General features: G+C 56.2%; 1 protein-coding gene across 1 annotated transcript; it reads right to left on the bottom strand.

Annotated features, from left to right (window-relative positions):
* Positions 1-1,113: 1,113 nt before the first annotated feature.
* Positions 1,114-13,602, bottom strand: LOC134416508 (solute carrier family 35 member F6-like). The gene is made up of 6 exons (XM_063153217.1): positions 13,491-13,602; positions 11,417-11,489; positions 8,755-8,962; positions 8,430-8,645; positions 3,706-3,816; positions 1,114-3,246 (listed from the first exon to the last, which is right to left on the bottom strand). Exons 1-6 carry the CDS (start codon positions 13,565-13,567, stop codon positions 2,777-2,779), a joined length of 1,155 nt encoding a protein of 384 aa, XP_063009287.1. The 5' UTR covers positions 13,568-13,602; the 3' UTR covers positions 1,114-2,776.
* Positions 13,603-17,975: the final 4,373 nt, after the last annotated feature.

The raw sequence follows: 17,975 nt of genomic DNA, 5'->3' as shown, positions 1-17,975 counted from the left end.
ACACGGATCCCAGTGCCAGGGCCTGTCCCAGTTCATGGACACGGATCCCAGTGCCAGGGCCTGTCCCAGTGCCATGGACATGGACACGGATCCCAGTGCCAGGGCCTGTCCCAGTGCCATGGACATGGACACGGATCCCAGTGCCAGGGCCTGTCCCAGTGCCATGGGCACGGATCCCAGTGCCAGGGCCTGTCCCAGTGCCATGGACACGGATCCCAGTGCCAGGGCCTGTCCCAGTTTATGGACACGGATCCCAGTGCCAGGGCCTGTCCCAGTGCCATGGACACGGATCCCAGTGCCAGGGCCTGTCCCAGTGCCATGGACACGGATCCCAGTGCCAGGGCCTGTCCCAGTGCCATGGACACGGATCCCAGTGCCAGGGCCTGTCCCAGTTCATGGACACGGATCCCAGTGCCAGGGCCTGTCCCAGTGCCATGGACACGGATCCCAGCGCCAGGGCCTGTCCCAGTGCCATGGACACGGATTCCAGTGCCAGGGCCTGTCCCAGTTCATGGACACGGATTCCAGTGCCAGGGCCTGTCCCAGTTCATGGACACGGATCCCAGTGCCAGGGCCTGTCCCAGTGCCATGGACATGGACACGGATCCCAGTGCCAGGGCCTGTCCCAGTGCCATGGGCACGGATCCCAGTGCCAGGGCCTGTCCCAGTGCCATGGACACGGATCCCAGTGCCAGGGCCTGTCCCAGTTCATGGACACGGATCCCAGTGCCAGGGCCTGTCCCAGTGCCATGGACACGGATCCCAGTGCCAGGGCCTGTCCCCATCCTGTGGGACACGGATCCCAGTGCCAGGGCCTGTCCCAGTGCCATGGACACGGATCCCAGTGCCAGGGCCTGTCCCAGTGCCATGGGCACGGATCCCAGCGCCAGGACCAGGCCCCATCCAGGATCGGCCGGATCCCACCGGGAAGGGATCTCCAGCCCGTCATGAACCATGGAGGAGTTTCCCTGTGAAGGGAACTGCCAGGGCCCGATCCCCCCGGATGAGTTCCTGGGGACGAAATCCTGCTGGGACATGCTGGGGGACAGTCCCTGTCCTCTGTGCATCCCTGAGAATTCCCAGATTCCTGCAGGAGCTCCCCACGGAATGAGCCATGGGCAGAGAGGCTTTATTGGGAACATGATTTGGGGAAGGGAGTTGATCCAGCCCCAGTCCTAATCCCAATCCAACCCCAAACTCATCCCAATCCCAATCCATCCCCAATCCCATCCCAATTTCCTGGTAATGGGGTAGAAGCTCCAGGGGAGCCACCTCTGGCTCTGTATCCCACCGGGAAGAGCGGGCACAACCTCTCCACTCCTGGCTGACATTCCCTGCAGGGACAATTCCCAGTCCCACTCTTTGGGATGTGGATCCTGAGGGCAAATCCTGCTGGGACACCCTGGGGAACAGTCCCTGTCCTTTGCCATCCCTAAGAATTTCCAAATTTCTGTAGGTTTCCCCTGGAGATCCCCACGGAATGGGCAGAGGGGCTTTATTGGGAACATGGGCTGGGAAGGGAGTGGATGCAGCCCATATCCCACCCCAATCCCAATCCCATCCCAGTCCCCTGGGAATGGGGCAGAGGCTCCATGAGAGCCGTCTCAGGGTCCGTATCCCACTGGGAAGAGCCGGCACAGCCTCTCCACCCCCGGCTGCCATTCCCTGCGCGAACAATTCCCAATCCTTGGGAATATTCCCAAAGGCAAATCCTGCTGGGACAGTCCCTGTCCTTTGCCACCCCTGAGAATTCCTAAACTTCCACAGGATCCCCACCAGAGATCCCCACGGAATGGGCAGAGGGGCTTTATTGGGAACCTGGGTTGGGAAGGGAGTGGATCCAGCCCCAAACCCACATCAATCCCAATCCCAATCCAGCTCCAAACTCATCCCGATCCAAATCCAGTCCCAATCCCATCCCAATCCCTGGGAATGGGGCAGAAGCTCTGGGAGCACCAACTCTGGGTCTGTATCCCACTGGGAAGAGTCGGCACAGCCTCTCCACCCCTGGCTGACATTCCCTGCAGGGACAATTCCCAATCCCAATCCCAATCCCAATCCTAATCCAGTCCTAATTCCACCACAATCCCTAGGGAATGGGGTAGAACCTCCAGGAGCGCCAACTCTGGTTCCATATCCCGCTGGGAAGAGCCAGCACAGCCGACATTCCCTGCAAGGACAATTCCCAGGCCCAACCCCTGGGAACATTCCCAGAGACAATTCCTGCTGGGACACCCTGGGGGACAGTCCCTGTCCTCTGCCATCCCTGAGAATTCCCAAATTCCTGCAGGATCCCCACCAGAGATCCCCATGGAATGAGCAGAGGGGCTTTATTGGGAACATGGGCTGGGGAATGGGTGGCTCCAGCCCCAAACCACTCCAATTCCAGCCTCAAACCCAATCTCAATCTCAATCCCAATCCCATCCCAATTCCAATCACCAGGGAATGGGGCAGAGGCTCCATGAGAGCCGTCTCAGGGTCTGTATCCCACCGGGAAGAGCCGGCACAGCCTCTTCACCCCTGGCTGACATTCCCCGCAGGGACAATTCCCAATCCCAATCCAAATCCCATTCCCATTCCCAATCCCAATCCCAATCCCAATTCCAATCCCAATCCAGTCCTACTCCCACCCCGATCCCTACAAATGGGGCAGAGGCTCCAGGAGAGCCAACTCTGGTTCCATATCCCACCGGGAAAAGCCGGCACAGCCGACATTCCCTGCAGGGCCAATTCCCAATCCCAATCCCCGGGACGCCAATCCCAAGGAACACCCGCTCATCCCTGGATGTTGCCGCCGTCTCCATCCCCTCCCAGCAGCGCTTCCCTCTCCTGTGGGTCGCTCCCGGCATTCCCGGTATTCCGGGCGCCCCGCAGCGCGCGGTGCAGGCCGTTGTAGAGCGCGGCCCCGGCCAGGAGCAGGGCGAATCCCGGGATCTGGAGGGCGTGGAAGCGCTCCCAGCGCAGCGCCAGGCTGAGCGCCCAGACCAGCAGCGTGCGCAGGCTGTCCAGCACCGTGCGCGTGGTCGCGCTCAGCTCCCGCGTCACGCTGATCCCCGCGAAGTTGAAGAAGGAGATGCTCCCGATGTTGCCCAGCAGCGCCGCCAGGATCAGGGGCTCCCGGCGGATCTGGCACCAGGCGTCCGCGGGATCCTCCAGGACCCCGCGGGGGTTCCCCGAGAGCCGCCCCGCCGGGATGAAGGACAGCGGCACCAGCAGCAGCGCCAGGATGGAGAAGCCGAAAAGACCTGCGGGGAATCGGGATTGCCGTGGGATTGCCCGGGGAATGTGGCACAGGCTCCGGGAGAGATGGCTGTGGCCCCAGTCCCAATCCCAATCCCAATCCTAATTCCAATCCAGCCCCAATCCCATCCCAGTCCCCTGAGAATGGGGCAGAGGCTCCAGGAGAGCCGGCTGTGGCTCCAGTGCCAGTCCCAATCCCAATCCCAATCCCAATCCCAATCCCAATCCAGTCCCAATCTCATCCCAATCCCCTGGGAATGGGGCAGAGGCTCTGGGGGCACCAGCTGTGGGCCCCAATCCCAATCCCAATCCCAATCCCAATCCCAATCCCAATCCCAATCCCAATCCCAATCCCAATCTGAGAATTTCTGCAGGAGATGCCCATGGGATGAGCCATGGTGTTTTCATGGGATTCCCACTGTTGAGGATTGCCAGGATTTCTGGGATTTAAGGGAATCGCGGACCTTCGGTGCCCACGGCGCGCAGCGGGTGCACGTCGTGGCTGAAGATGAATTTCTCCTCCAGCACCATCTGGATGGACACGATGGCCTGGGCCAGCAGGATCAGGAGGTCACCTGGGAAAACAGGGAAAACCGGGATAGCAACAGGGAAAAGAACAGAGAAAACAAGGAAAACAACAGGGATAACAACAGGGAAAACCGGGATAACAACAGGGAAAATCAGGAAAACAACAGGGAAAAGAACAGAGATAACAACAGGAAAAACTGGGATAACAACAGGGAAAAGAACCGGGAAAAGAAAAAACGGGATAACAACAGGGAAAATAACAGGGATAATAACAGGAAAAAATGGGATAACAACAGGGACAACAGGGAAAACAACAGGGAAAATCGGGATAAAACAGGGAAAAGAAAAGGGAAAACAGGGATAACAACAGGAAAAACAAGGAAAACAACAAGGGAAAAAAAAGGGAAAAAAGTGGGGAAAACTGGGATAACAGGGAAAAGAACAGGGATAACAACAGGGATAACAACAGGGATAACAACAGGGAAAATTGGGAAAACAACAGGGAAAAACCAGGGAAAAAAACAGGGAAAACCAGGATAACAACAGGGAAAACAACAGGGATAACAACAGGGAAAACAACAGGGAAAAGAGGGAAAAGGAAGAGAGGAGGAAAATGGGGGAAAAGTGACCCCCCCCCATTCCAAGGAGTAAATTTCCCCCATTCCAAGGAGTAAATTTCCCCCATTCCAAGGAGTGAATTCCCCCCATTCCAAGGAGTGAATTCCCCCCATTCCAAGAAGTTTTCCCCCCATTCCAAGGAGTGATGAGTCCAGGGGCCAGCTAGAAATGTAATTAGGCTAATTGAAAAGTGCAGATGAGTCGAGGAGCTGGCTGGAACTATAATTAAGACAGTAAAAGACTGAATATTTTAGTTAAGGTTTTAAATAAATTAAGGAGTTAAGTTAGAAATGTTGCTAGCAGGGATCACGCACTCTGGTTAAAGAGTAACAAAAATATCAGGAAAAGTAAAATTCCGAGCGACGGGGGATGGATGGAGCACGGTAAAAGGGCAGGAGCCATAAAAATCCTGGCCTTAAGAATAATCCAAGAGTTAGGACAGGCCTAGACCGTGACCAGCAGGCCAAAAGGCCCGACTGGCCGTGGGTGAAGAGCTCAGTGAGGAAGATGATTTTCTTCCTCCCGTATGCCCATCCCTCATTTCAAAACCCACCGACCCCAATTAAGGGAGAACAATTATGCAGCCGTAATGAATATTCAGCTGATTATAATACAGGTCATGAATATGCATCATGTGCGTGTGAATATGTAAAACCTTTCTGGATAAACAGCAGGAGTCTGTGGCTTCCCAAATGGTGCGGGAAAATATTCCAATATTCTGCTCGTGCCCCTGGTGTAATAAACACCCTTCATTCCCTCTTTTCCAACTTTAATTAGTTTGTCTGTGCTTCAGTGATCCCCCCATTCCAGGGAATGATCCCCCAATTCCAAGGAGTGATCTCCCCATCCCAAGGAGAGATTCCCCCATTCCAAGAGGTTTTCTCGCCGTTCCATGGAGTGATCCCATCATTCCAGGGAGTGACCTCCCCAATCCCAAGGAGTGATTCCCCAATCCCAAGGAGTGATCCCACTAATCCAAGGAGTGATCCCACCAATCCATGGAGTGATCCCATCATTCCAGGGAGTGATCTCCCCAATTCCAAGGAGTGATCCCACCAATCCATGGAGTGATCCCACTAATCCAAGGAGTGATCCCACCAATCCATGGAGTGATCCCATCATTCCAGGGAGTGATCCCACTAATCCAAGGAGTGATCCCACTAATCCAAGGAGTGATTCCCCAATCCCAAGGAGTGATCCCACCAATCCATGGAGTGATCCCATCATTCCAGGGAGTGATCTCCCCAATTCCAAGGAGTGATCCCACCAATCCATGGAGTGATCCCACCAATCCAAGGAGTGATTCCCCAATCCCAAGGAGTGATCCCACTAATCCAAGGAGTGATCTCACCAATCCATGGAGAGATCTCCCCATCCCAAGGAGAGATTCCCCCATTCCAAGAGGTTTTCCCACCATCCCATGGAGTGATCCCATCATTCCAGGGAGTGACCTTGCCATTCCAAGGAGTGATCCCCTCATTCCAACGAGTGACCTCCCCAATTCCACAGAGTGATCCCCCGATCCCAAGGAGAGATTCCCCCCCCCATTCCAAGAGGTTTTACCACCGTCCCAAGGAGTGACCCCGCCATTCCGAGAAGCTTCCCCCCCATTTCCATTGAGTGATCCCACCATCCCAAGGAGGGATCCCACCATTCCAAGGAGCTTCACCCCCATTTCCATTGAGTGATCCCCCCATTCCAAGAACTTTTCCTGCCATCCCATGGAGTGACCCCGCCATTCCAAGGGATGATCCCACCATTCCAAGAGGTTTTCCCACGATCCCATGGAGTGACCCTGCCATTCCAAGGAGTTTCCCTGCCATCCCATGGAGTGATCCCGCCATCCCATGGAGCGACCCCGCCATTCCAAGGACCTTTCCTACCATCCCAAGGAGTGACCCCGCCATTCCAAGGAATGTTCCCACCATTCCAAGAGGTTTTCCCATGATCCCATGGAGTGACCCTGCCACTCCAAGGAGTTTTCCTGCCATTCCATGGAGTGATCCCCCAATCCCATGAAGTTTCCCCCTCAGTTCCATGGAGTGATCCCCCCATCCCAAGGAGTGATCCCCTCATTCCAAGAAGTTTTCCCGCCATTCCATGGAGTGACCCTGACATTCTCCAAGGACCTTTCCCACCATCCCAAGGAGTGACCCCGCCATTCCAAGAAGTTTTCCTGCGATCCCAAGGAGTGATCCCACCATCCCAAGGAGTGATCCCGCCATTCCAAGGAGTGATCCGACCATTCAAAGAGCGATCCCACTATTCCAAGTTTCCCTGCCATCCCAAGGAGTGATCCCGCCATCCCATGGAGTGGACCTGCCATTCCAAGGAGCTTTTCCCACCATCCCAAGGAGTGACCCTGCCATCCCAAGAAGTTTTCCTGCCATTCCATGGACTGATCTCACCATTCCAACAAGTGACCTCTCCAGTCCCATGGAGTGATACTACCAATCCAAGGAGTGATCCCACCATTCCAAGGAGTGATCCCACCATTCCAAGGAGTGATCCCACCAATCCAAGGAATGATCCCACCATTCCAAGGAGTGATCCCACCATTCCAAGGAACGATCCCACTAATCCAAGGAATGATCCCACCATTCCAAGGAGTGATCCCACCATTCCAAGGAGTGATCCCGCCATCCTATAGAGTGACCCTGCCATCCCAAGGCCATCCCACTGCCCTGGCATTCCTGGGATACACGCAATGCCAGCCTGTGTCCCACTGCCCTGGCATTCCCGGGATTCCCGCGATCCCAGCCCATGTCCCACTGCCCCAGCATTCCCGAGATTCCTGCGATGCCAGCCTGTGTCCCACTGCCCTGGCATTCTCAGGATAGACACAATGCCCTGGGATGCCCTGGCATTCCCACGATTCCAGCCCATGTCCCACTGCCCCAGCATTCCCGGGATTCCTGCGATGCCAGCCTGTGTCCCACTGCCCTAGCATTCCTGGGATTCCTGCAACGCCATCCTGTGTCCCACTGCCCTGGCATTCCCGGGACACCCACAATGCCATCCTGTCTCCCACTGCTCTGGCACTCCTGGGATTCTCATGATGACGTTGGCCAGCCCGTGTCCCACTGCCCTGGTATTCCCGGGATACCCATGGTGATGCCAGCCCATGTCCCTCTGCCCTGGCATTCCCAGGATACCCACGATGCCCTGGGATGCCCTGGCATTCCCAGGATACCCACGATGCCAGCCTGTGTCCCACTGCCCGGCATTCCTGGGACACCCACGATGCCACGGGATGCCCTGGCATTCCCAGGATTCCTTTGATGCCAAAGGATGCCCTGGCATTCCCAGGATACCCGCGATGCCCCGGCATTCCCGGGATACCAGTGATGACATCAGCCAGCCCATGTCCCACCACCCCAGCATTCCCGTGATGCCCCGAGATGCCCTGGCATTCCCGGAATACCGGTGATGACGTCGGCCAGCCCGTGTCCCAGTGCCCTGGCATTCTTGGGATACCTGCAATGCCATGGGATGCCCTGGCATTCCTGGGATACCCGTTATGATGCCAGCCCATGCCCCACTGCCCTGGCATTACTGGGATATCCCTAATGCCAGCCTGTGTCCCATTGCCCTGGCATTCCCAGGATACCCACGTTGCCCCGGGATGCCCTGGCATTCCCAGGATACCCATGATGCCAGCCTGTGTCCTACTGCCCCAGCATTCCTGGGATAGCCTCAATGCCCTGGGATGCCCTGGCATTCCCGGGACAGCCACGATGCCCTAGCATTCCCGGGATACCCGTGATGATGCCAACCCATGTCCAACTGCCCCACCATTCCCGGGATACCTGCAATGCCATGGGATACCCTGGCATTCCTGGGATACCCGTGATGCCAGCTCGTGTCCCACTGCCCTGGCATTCCTGGAATACCCGTGATGCCATGGGATGCCCTGGCATTCCCGTGATGCCAGCCCGTGTCCCACTGCCCCGGCATTCCTGGCATTCCCGTGATGCCAGCCCGTGTCCCACCGCCCCGGCATTCCCGGGATTCCCGCGATGCCCCGGCATTCCCGGGATACCGGTGATGACGTCGGCCAGCCCGTGCCCGGTGCCGCCGGGGTTCCCGCGCAGATCCGCCAGCCCCACCAGCGCCAGCCCCAGGATGGTGAGCAGGATTCCCGCCCAGTGGCTCCACTCCAGCCGCCGGCCCAGGAACGCCACCGAGAGCAGCCCCGTGAAGATGATGAGGGAGCCCCGGAGCATCTGGAAGCTGGAGGCGCTGGTCATGTTCAAAGCTGCGGGAAAAAACGGCGGGAAAACGCTCAGGACCCGATGGAAACTTCCGGAAACTTCCAGAAATTCCCTGAAATTCCGCAATTTCAGGGGATTGTGCGGCGGACTCACCCACGTACATGATGCTGGTGCCGGCCATGTCGCACAGGGCGGGGGGCAGGAACAGCAGGGCGTTGAAGGGTCGGGATGGGGCCGGGGCTGGATCCCGATCCCGATCCTGATCCCGATCCTGATCCCGATGCGCGCGGCGCCGATCCCGCAGGCGCAGCAGGTAGAACACCGGGAGGCAGGAGAATTCCCCCAGGAACATCCCGGCGGCCTGGGGGACATGGGGAATAATGGCGTTCAAGTGTAGGATTTGGGGTTGGAAATGAGAATAATGGGGTTCAAGCGTAGGAAGAGGGCTGGAAATGGGAATAATGGGGTTCATGTGTAGGATTTGGGGTTGGAAATGGGAATAATGGGGTTCATGTGTAGGAAGAGGGCTGGAAATGGGAATAATGGGGTTCATGTGTAGGAATGGGGTTGGAAACGGGAATAATGGGGTTCAAGTGTAGGATTTGGGGTTGGAAACGGGAATAATGGGGTTCATGTGTAGGATTTGGGGTTGGAAACGGGAATAATGGGGTTCATGTGTAGGATTCGGGGTTGGAAACGGGAATAATGGGGTTCATGTGTAGGATTTGGGGTTGGAAATGAGAATAATGGGGTTCATGTGTAGGATTTGGGGTTGGAAATGGGAATAATGGGGTTCATGTGTAGGATTTGGGGTTGGAAATGGGAATAATGGGATTCATGTGTAGGAAGAGGGCTGGAAATGGGAATAATGGGGTTCATGTGTAGGATTTGGGGTTGGAAACGTGAATAATGGGGTTCATGTGTAGGAACAGGGCTGGAAATGGGAATAATGGCGTTCATGTGTAGGATTTGGGGTTGGAAACGGGAATAATGGGGTTCATGTGTAGGAAGAGGGCTGGAAATGGGAATAATGGCGTTCATGTGTAAGATTTGGGGTTGGAAATGAGAATAATGGGGTTCAAGCGTAGGAAGAGGGCTGGAAATGGGAATAATGGGGTTCATGTGTAGGATTTGGGGTTGGAAATGGGAATAATGGGGTTCATGTGTAGGAAGAGGGCTGGAAATGGGAATAATGGGGTCATGTGTAGGAATGGGGTTGGAAACGGGAATAATGGGGTTCAAGTGTAGGATTTGGGGTTGGAAACGGGAATAATGGGGTTCATGTGTAGGATTTGGGGTTGGAAACGGGAATAATGGGGTTCAAGCTTAGGATTTGGGGTTGGAAACGGGAATAATGGGGTTCATGTGTAGGATTTGGGGTTGGAAATGAGAATAATGGGGTTCATGTGTAGGATTTGGGGTTGGAAATGGGAATAATGGGGTTCATGTGTAGGAATGGGGTTGGAAGCTGGAATAGGAAGGCTGGAAATTGGAATGGGGTGATCACCTTAGGAATGGGGCTGGAAACTGGAAGAGGGGGATGACCTGCAGGAATGGGGGCTGGAAACAGGAATAATGGGGTTCACCTGTAAGAATGGGGGCTGAAATGGGAATAATGGGCTGCATCTGCAGGAATGGGGGCCGGAAACTGGAAAAGGGGGTTCACATGTAGGAATGGGAGTTGGAAATGGGAATTATGGGGTTCATGTGTAGGAATGGGGCTGGAAGCTGGAATGGGGGAATCACCGGCAGGAATGGGGCTGGAAATGGGAATAATGGGGTTCAAGTGTAGGAATGGGCCTGGAAGCTGTGAAAGGAGGATCAGCAGTAGGAAAGGGAGTTGGAAATGGGAATAATGGGGTTCACCTGTAGGAATGGGGCTGGAAGCCGGAAAAGGGGGATCAGCTGTAGGAAAAGGGGCTGGAAATGGGAACAATGGGGTTCAGGTGCAGGACTGGGGGCTGGAAGCTGGAAAAGGGGGTTCACCTGTAGGAATGGGGCTGGAAATGGTAATGATGGGGCTGGAACCTGGAATGGGATTGTCACTTACAGGAATGGCTTGGGAAGTAGGAAATGGGGCTGGAAGCTGGAATAAGGGGGATCTCCTGCAGGACTGAGATTGGAAGCAGTAATGGAGTTGGAATCAGGAATGGGATTGGAATTGGGAATGGGGATGGGATTGGGAATGGGGCTGGAGCCGAGAATGGGGCTGGAATCAGCCCCATCCCATAGGAATGGGATTGGAATTAGGAATGGGGCTGGAATTGGGAATGTCACCTGCAGGAAGGGATTGGAATTGGGAACGGGGCTGGAATTTGAAACGGGGCTGGAATCAGGAATGTGGTTGGAGTTGGGAATGGGGCTGGGATCAGGAATGGGGATTAAATTGGGAATGGGACTGGAATCGGGAATCTCACCTGCAGGAAGGGGTGCTGGGATCGGGAATGGGGCTGGGATCAGGAATGGGGCTGGGATCGGGAATGGGACTGGGGTTGGGAATCTTACCTGCAGGAAGGGGTGCTGGGATTGGGAACGGGGCTGGGATCAGGAATGGGGCTGGGATCTGGAATCTCACCTGCAGGAAGGGATTGGAATCGGGAACAGGGCTGGAATCGGGAATGGGGTTGGAACTGGGAATGGGGCTGGAATTTGGAACGGGGATGGAATTGAGAATCTCACCTGTGGGAACGGGGCTGGGGTCGGGAATCTCACCTGCAGGAATGGGGCTGGAACTGGGAATCTCACCTGCAGGAAGGGGTGTTGGGATCGGGAATGGGGCTGGGATCGGGAATGGGGCTGGGATCGGGAATCTCACCTGCAGGAAGGGGTGCTGGAATTTGTGCTCCTCTTTCCCATAGCAGCCGGGAGCGCTGAAGTTGTCGGCCCACCTGGGAGGGATCGGGATCGGGATCATCCCCAAATCCCGGGACTCGGGGCCGTGCCCTGGGACAGCAGCGCCCCCAGGTGACACCGCCGGGCCGGGACGTCCCCAGGGAAGGCGACACCGCCGGGCCTGTCCCGGCCTGAGCAGCCCTGGCTGGGATCCCGGGATTGAGTGACAGCCGGGAACGGGACACCGGGAACGGGACACCGGGAACGGGACACCGGGAACGGGACACCCCATGTCCCAAAAATCCGGATCTGGGATCCCAGGATTGAGTGACAGCCGGGAAGGGGACACCGGGATTGGGACACTGGGAATGGGACACTGGGATTGGGACACCGGGATTGGGACACGGGAATGGGACACTGGGATTGGGACACGGGAACGGGACACCCCATGTCCTAAAAATCCTGATCCTGAGTGAGAGCCGGGAACGGGACACCAGGAACGGGACACCGGGAATGGGACACCGGGAACGGGACACTCCATGTCCCAAAACTCCGGATCTGGGATCCCGGGATTGAGTGACAGCCGGAAATGAGACACCAGGATTGGGACACTGGGAACGGGACACCGGGAACGGGACACTCCATGTCCCAAAACTCCGGATCTGGGATCCCGGGATTGAGTGACAGCCATAAATGGGACACCAGGATTGGGACACCGGGAACGGGACACCGGGAACGGGACACGGGAACGGGACACCGGGAACGGGACACCGGGAACGGGACACCGGGAACAGGACACCGGGAACGGGACACCGGGAATGGGACACCAGGATTGGGACACCGGGAACGGGACACCGGGAACGGGACACCGGGATTGGGACACGGGAACGGGACACCGGGAATGGGACACTGGGATTGGGACACTGGGAACGGGACACCGGGAATGGGACACTGGGATTGGGACACCGGGAATGGTCCACCCCATGTCCCAAAAATCTGGATGTGGGATCCCGGGATTGAGTGACAGCCGGGAAGGGGACACGGGAACGGGACACCGGGAACGGGACACCGGGAACGGGACACTCCATGTCCCAAAACTCCGGATCTGGGATCCCGGGATTGAGTGACAGCCATAAATGGGACACCAGGATTGGGACACCGGGAACGGGACACGGGAACGGGACACCGGGAACGGGACACCGGGAACAGGACACTCCATGTCCCAAAACTCCGGATCTGGGACTGAGGAACACAGGAATGGGACACCCCATGTCCCCAAAACGGCGGATCCTGAGGAACACCAGATCCATAAAATCGCTGGATGCCCCAGCCCCAGTTTGGGGTAAATCCCCCTTTTCTTGGCTGCTCCAACCGCCCTCTGGCCAAAGCAGGACCCTTCGGATACGAATTTCCCATCCCACAGACCCCGAATGTCCCCCGGGCCCCCCCAAATCCAGCCGGGAACGCCCCCGACCCCCCAGGCACCCCTCCCATCGCTGTTTTCCGCCAATCCCGGGAGATTCGGGGCTGACTCATTCCCGGGGTGTCGCAAGAGGCTTTTTTGGGACCTCACGTGTCCCCTCCGCCTCAGTTTCCCTTTCCGGGGCTGGCATCGGCCGGGATCGGCCGGAATCCGCCGGGATCGGCTGGAATCAGCTGGGTTCGGCCGGAATCCTTCTGGGATCGGCCGGGATGAGCCGGCCCGGCAGGTCCGCCCTGCCCGGGCACATTTTGGGACGGCCGCGGGTCGGCAATGACGTCACTGCGGCGCTTCCCGGGATTTTGGGGAGCGGGAGGAGCCGCACGGGCACCCGGGGGGGGCTCCACTCCAAAATGGGCTGGAGGTGCCCAAATCCCTTCCCCGACCCCAAAAGGAGCCGGATCCCCCCCAAAAAGGATCCCCTCATTAGGGGTGGGGACACCGAGGTGACCCCAAAGCCCCGGGGGGGGTCCCCAAAGCCACTCACGGGGACACAGCCGCGACACCGGGAGGGGCGGGGCGGGGCCCGGGGAATTTGGGGGATTTTGGGGATTTTGGGGGATTTTGGGGGACTCACTTGGCCGCCAGGGTGTTGATGGAGCCGGTGAGGAGCATGAGCGCGGCCAGGCCCAGCTGGTACCGGGACCACGCCATGGCCCCCCCACGGCACGGCCGACCGCGGGGACACGCCCCCGGACACGCCCACACAGAGGGGACACACCCCCGGACACGCCCACACAGAGGGGACACACCCCCGGACACGCCCACCCTGAGGACACGCCTCCGTCAGCCGAATGTGGGATACGCCCCTGGCCACGCCCCTAATGGAATAAACCCGCCCCTGATCGAGCTGGCCACGCCCATAGAGCAGCAGAAGGGGTCTGGGGAAACCACGCCCCATAATTTGCATAACCACGCCCCCACCCCATGCGCCGCCGATCCCGGGAATTCTGTCCTGGTAAATCTGTTCTGGGAATTCTGTCCTGGAATTCTGTCCCGGGTATTTTATCTTGAGAATTTTGTCCCTGGAATTCTGTCCCGATGGTTCTGTCCCAGAATTTTTTGCCGGGAATTCTGTCCCAGGAATTCTGTCCCAGGAATTCTGACCGGGAATTGTGACCCCGGGAATTTTATCTTGTGAATTCTGTCCCGAGGATTCTGTCTTGGGAATTCTCTCCCGGGAATTCTCATCCTGGAATTCTGTCCTGGGAATTCTGTCCCGGGAATTCTGTCCAGGGAATTTTATCTTGAGAATTCTGTCATGGGATTCTGTCCCGGGAATTGTGTCCCGGAATTCTGTCCTGGGGATTCTGTCCTGGGGATTTTATCTTGGAAATTCTGTCGCAGGAATTCTGTTCTGGAGATTCTGCCCTGGAATTCTGTCCAGGGAACTTTGTCCTAGGAATTCTGTTCTGGGGATTTTGTTCCGGGAATTCTGTCCCAGGATTTCTGTCTTGGAAATTCTGTCGCAGGAATTCTGTTCTGGGGATTTTGTTCCGGGAATTCTGTCCCAGGATTTCTGTCTTGGGCATTCTGTCCCGGGAATTCTGTCTCAGGAATTCTGTCCCGGAGATTCTGTCTCGGGATTCTGCCCCGGGATTTCTGTCCCGGGATTTCTGTCCCTGTGGTTCCTGTCCCGGTGCCACCGCCCCCTTGTCCCCACCGTGTCCCCCCCCCGTGTCCCCGCGCACCCGGCAGGTGGCGCTGTCAGACCGGGATCGGGATTGCCGGGATCCATTCCCGGGATTCGGGACCCTCAGGGCCCGCCCGGGATAAACCCGGGATGAACCTGACTGGGATAAACCTCTCTGTGATAAACCTGGCTTTGATAAACCCGGGATAAATCTGACTGCGATAAACCAGACTGCGATAAACCTGTCTGGGATAAACCTGGGAGAAACCTGGCTGGGATAAACCCGGGATAAACCTGACTGCAATAAACCTGACTGCGATAAACCTGACTGTGATAAACCCGGGATAAACCTGGCTGGGATTAACCTGGGAGAAACGTGTCTGGGATAAACCCGGGAGAAACGTGTCTGGGATAAACCCGGGATAAACCTGTCTGGTATAAACCCGGGATAAACCTGGCTAGGATAAACCCGGGAGAAACCCGTCTGGGATAAACCTACTGAGGATGAACCTGGCTGGGATAAACCCGGGATAAACCTGTCTGGGATAAACCCGGGATAAACCTGTCTGGGATAAACCTACTGGGGAACCTGTCTGGGATAAACCCGGGAGAAACCCGTCTGGGATAAACCTACTGAGGATGAACCTGGCTGGGATAAACCCGGGATAAACCTGTCTGGGATAAACCTACTGGGGATGAACCTGGCTGGGATAAACCCGGGATAAATCTGCCCTGGATAAACCTGCCCAGGATAAACTTATCTGGGATAAACCTGGAATAAACCTGTCTGGGGTAAACCTGCCCAGGATAAACTCGGGATAAACCTGCCTGAGATAAACCTGTCTGGGATAAACCCAGGATAAACCTGCCCATGATAAACCTGCCCGGGATAAACCTGCCCGGGATAAACCTGTCCAGGATAAACCTGCCTGGTATAAATCAGGGATAAACCTGCCCAGGATAAACCTGTCTGGGATAAACCCGGGATAAATCTACCCATGATAAACCAGGATAAACCTGCCTGGGATAAACCTGTCTGGGATAAACCCAGGATAAACCTGCCCATGATAAACCAGGATAAACCTGCCCGGGATAAACCTGTCCAGGATAAACCTGACTGGGACAAGCCTACCTGGGATAAGCCTGTGTGGGATAAATTTGTCTGGAAAGAGCTGACCAGGGTAAACCCGGGATAAATCTGCCCAGGATAAACCTGCCTGGTATAAATCAGGGATAAACCTGTCTAGGATAAACCTGTTTGGGATAAACCTGTCTGGGATAAACCCGGGAGAAACCTGTCTGGGATAAACCCGGGATAAATCTGCCTGGGATAAACCCTGGATAAACCTGCCCAGGATAAACTTGTCTGGGATAAACCCAGGATAAACCTGTCTGGGATAAACCCAGGATAAACCTGCCCGGGATAAACCTGTCCAGGATAAACCTGCCTGCTATAAATCAGGGATAAACCTGTCTGGGATAAACCCGGGATAAATCTGCTGGGATAAACCCTGGATAAACCTGCCCAGGATAAACTTGTCTGGGATAAACCCAGGATAAACATATCTGGGATAAACCTGTCTGGGATAAACCCGGGATAAACCTGCCCAGGATAAACCTGACTGGGACAAGCCTACCTGGGATAAATTTGTCTGGAAAGACCTGACCAGGGTAAACCCGGGATAAATCTGCCCAGGATAAACCTGCCCGGGATAATCCCCGGAAGTTTCTCTGGCCCCCTGTTCCCTCCTGGGCCTCCCCCACAACCGGTGATGAATTGTTTTTCCGTACCTTTTCCACCCCTTTTTCCACCCCTTTTCCAGCCCTTTTCCTTCCCTTTCTCACCCCATTCCCACCCCATTCCCGCTCTTTTCCCAACCCTTTCCCACCCCTTTTTCAATCCCTTTTCCCACCCCTTTTTCCATTCCTTTTCCACCCCTTTTCCATCTCTTTTCCATCTATTTTCCACCCCATTTTAATCCCTTTTTCATCTCTTTTCCCATTCCTTTCCCATCAATTTTCCAGCCCTTTGGCACCCTTTCCCATGCCTGGGGATGGGAATTCCCAATCCAAGGATTTCAGCAAGGCCAGGATCAGGATGGGATTAACCCTTCCCATGCCTGGGGGTTGGGCAGAGTGGGGAGGGGGAAATCGTCTGAGGGAGGGGCAGGGGGGACAAAAATGTGACCCTGGGGGGGACAAAAATGTGGCCCTGGCGGGGACAAGAGCATGGCCAGAGGTGGACATCAAAATGTGATCCTGGGGGACAGAAATGTGACCTTGGGGGACACCAAAATAAGGTCCTGAAGGGGACAGAAATGTGACCCTGGAGGGGACAAGAGTGTGACCCTGGGAGACACCAAAATGTGTCCCTAAGGGACAGGAGTGTGACCCCGGGGGACAGAAATGTGGCCCTGGAGGTGACAAGAGTGTGGGCCTAAGGGGGGACATCAAAATGTGACTCTGGCGGGGACAGAAATGTCAGCCTGGGAGACAGAAATGTGACCTTGGGGGACACCAAAATGTGACCCTGGGGTGGATAGAAGGGTGGTCCTGGAGGTGACAAGAGTGTGGCCCTGGGGGGGGACAGAAATGTGACCCTGGTGGTGACAAGGGTGTGGCCCTAAGGGGGGACAGAAATGTGACCCTGGTGGTGACAAGGGTGTGGCCCTAAGGGGGGACAGAAATGTGACCCTGGTGGTGACAAGGGTGTGGCCCTAAGGGGGGACAGAAATGTGACCCCTGTGAGGATAAAGGTGTGACCCTAATGGGGATGTGAGGGGGGGACAGGAAAGTGGCCTCAGGAGAGACCCAAATGTGTCACCGGGGAGGGACAGAAAGGTGGCCCTGGAGGGGACAGAAAGGTGGCCCTGAGGGACAGAAAGGTGGCCCCGAAGGACAGAAATATGACCCTGGAGGGAACAAGAGCATGGCCCTCAGGGGGGACACCAAAATGTGGCCCTGGGGGATAGAAATGTGACTCTGGACGGGACCCAAATGTGACCCTGGAGGACACCAAAATGTGACCCTGAGGGACAGAAATGTGACCCAGGAGGTGACAAGAGCATGGCCCCAAGGGGGGACAGAATGTCAAATCAAAATGTGGCCCTGGGGGACAGAAAGGTGGCCCTGTAGGGGACAGAAATGTGACCCTGGGGGACACCAAAATGTGACCCGGAGAGGGGACAAGAGCGTGGCCCTAAGGGGGGACACCAAAATGTGACCCTGGGGGGGACAGAAATGTGACCCTGGGGGACACGAAAATGTGGCCCCAGAGGGGACAAAATGTGACGTTGGGGGACAGAAATGTCACCCTGGAGGGGACAAGAGATGGCCCTAATGGATGATGGATGGATGGATGGATGATGGATGGATGGATGGATGATGGATGGATGAGTGGATGGATGGATGGATGGATGGATGGATGGA

The sequence above is a fragment of the Melospiza melodia genome, chromosome 3, assembly GCF_035770615.1.
Source record: "Melospiza melodia melodia isolate bMelMel2 chromosome 3, bMelMel2.pri, whole genome shotgun sequence".
NCBI classification, from domain to species: domain Eukaryota; kingdom Metazoa; phylum Chordata; class Aves; order Passeriformes; family Passerellidae; genus Melospiza; species Melospiza melodia.
This window is presented reverse-complemented; position numbering and strand designations above follow the sequence as displayed.